The 1,867-nt window shown below is 34.2% G+C and overlaps 1 protein-coding gene across 1 annotated transcript; it reads right to left on the bottom strand.

Moving 5' to 3' along the window:
- Positions 1-348: 348 nt before the first annotated feature.
- On the bottom strand, positions 349-804 carry LOC110108493 (probable LRR receptor-like serine/threonine-protein kinase IRK). The gene has a single exon (XM_020839163.1). It carries the CDS (start codon positions 802-804, stop codon positions 349-351), a length of 456 nt encoding a protein of 151 aa, XP_020694822.1.
- Positions 805-1,867: the final 1,063 nt, after the last annotated feature.

Raw genomic sequence — 1,867 nt, 5'->3', positions numbered from 1 at the left:
TTTGCATATCTATTAAAGCTGTTATAACTATAAACTTTTTCGTGTTAATTAGTTCTATTTATAACTACAAACAATGGGTATAATTTTATTTTTTTAATTGTAAGTTTTTATTAATGTTGTTTACATGTTATGAATGAGAATTATGTGTTTTATTGATTGGAACATTGATGATTATTTTCGTTCTGATGCTGGAGATGATGTCCAATGTATAATAGATCAGTCTACTCTCCATAACTTTTTTTCACAAAAGCTCAGCTCCTAGGCGTAGAATGTCGAATACTCTCTTTTTTAAGACACATAAATGCCAGGACTTTGATACCGTTGTTTTATAACTTGGTTTTTTATTCCTTAAATTGTACTCGGTAGCCTGTTATACATATTCTGCATATGCTTTCTTAAGATTTTTATAATTGCCAGCACACCAAACCCATACAAATCACATTTCTCGGTGATCTTCACGGCCTGGCAGGCACTCTGAATCTTACTGCTCAGAATGTAACGGTCCAGCATTGGAAGTAACTTTGCCATGCCATAATCGGCAAGTTTGGGCTTGCCGGAGCCATCGATGAGGACATTGTTGGATTTCAGATTGTAATGGATGATGCCATGCCGATGAAGATGAGCCAAGCTCCTTGCCACGCCAAGAATTATATCAAACCTTTCTTGCCAAGAAAGGCAGTTCAATTCTGGGCTCTCGTGCAGGTTTTTGAATAAGCTCCCACCAGAAACAAATTCATAGATGAGGAGTTGCAGTGATTTTGTCCAACAATAACCTTCCAGACATACAAGATTTGGGTGCTTCATTTTACCAAACTGTATGATCTCCCTCTCAAATTCTCTATTCCACGCTTCGGTATTTTGACTCAAAATTCAAGTTGGAGAAACCTAATGTCTGTTATCCATGTAACAGAAGTTTAAGTTCTCTCTATGTGAGATTTGTTTTGTTTATTTTATCACATAATTTTCAGTTGGAAATTGCCTTGCAACATTTGATGCTATATTTTTTGACTTTTTTGGTAAATGTTGCTATTTTTTTTACCCTGAAGTGATGTTTGGTTTGTTCTTGGGTTTTGGATTTTCTAAGATAAGGTAGGAAATCATAAAGCTATACATTTTGAGTCAGCAAGTTTCCTTTTCCTACTTTTCTCCCGAATCTTAGAGCTCCTGATACTGATATTTCAACTAATACAGGAGCAGTTGAAGCCCTTGATGTTGCAGCTTGCACGAGTAAAGGACTTGGCCGTACCAAAATTTGGAGGACTCTTAGCATGGGAAGCAATAGTGCATGCAGCTGCTCGTGTTACTGAAATAGCTTAATTGGTTGAAAATTTTACCTTAATTCGATTTAGGTTTAAATAATTTAAATTATATAAAAATATTTTATAACACAAAATAATAATAATTATTATAAATATACTGCTTTTATAAATATACTTATTTTAATGCTAAAATAAATTATTACAAAAAAATGCTTTTAATTTACTCTGGATATACATAACCAAACAAGGGAAACAATTCTCCTACGTTTATTTTGCATACAACCAAACAGGCTCAAAGTATTTATAATACATTACGTTTACTTTACATTGCATTTACTTTACACTGCATTTCTTTTTCAGGCAACCAAACAGCCCCTTAATTACTTTCCAAATCTTAACAACAAGATTGGGAAATAATTTCTTCATACACCCCTCTCTCTCTCTCTCTCTCTCTCTCTCTCTCTCTCTCTCTCTCTCTCTCTCTCCACATTAACACCCCTTCCCCTCTTGGAATTGAATTCAAACTTAATTCCTCAAATCGCTCCCAATTAAAAATCTGAAATTTATTTCAGATTTTTAACTTGTTCTCCCCCTTTTAAACCTACTCC

The sequence above is a fragment of the Dendrobium catenatum genome, unplaced genomic scaffold (assembly GCF_001605985.2).
Source record: "Dendrobium catenatum unplaced genomic scaffold, ASM160598v2 fragScaff_scaffold_72, whole genome shotgun sequence".
Classification (NCBI taxonomy): domain Eukaryota; kingdom Viridiplantae; phylum Streptophyta; class Magnoliopsida; order Asparagales; family Orchidaceae; genus Dendrobium; species Dendrobium catenatum.
The sequence above is the reverse complement of the archived record's forward strand: the minus strand, read 5'-3'. Positions and strand labels throughout refer to the sequence as shown.

Coding starts and splice junctions, on each gene's coding strand:
- LOC110108493 (XM_020839163.1), bottom strand. CDS start 804: ATGAAGCACCCAAATCTTGTATGTCTGGAAGGTTATTGTTGGACAAAA.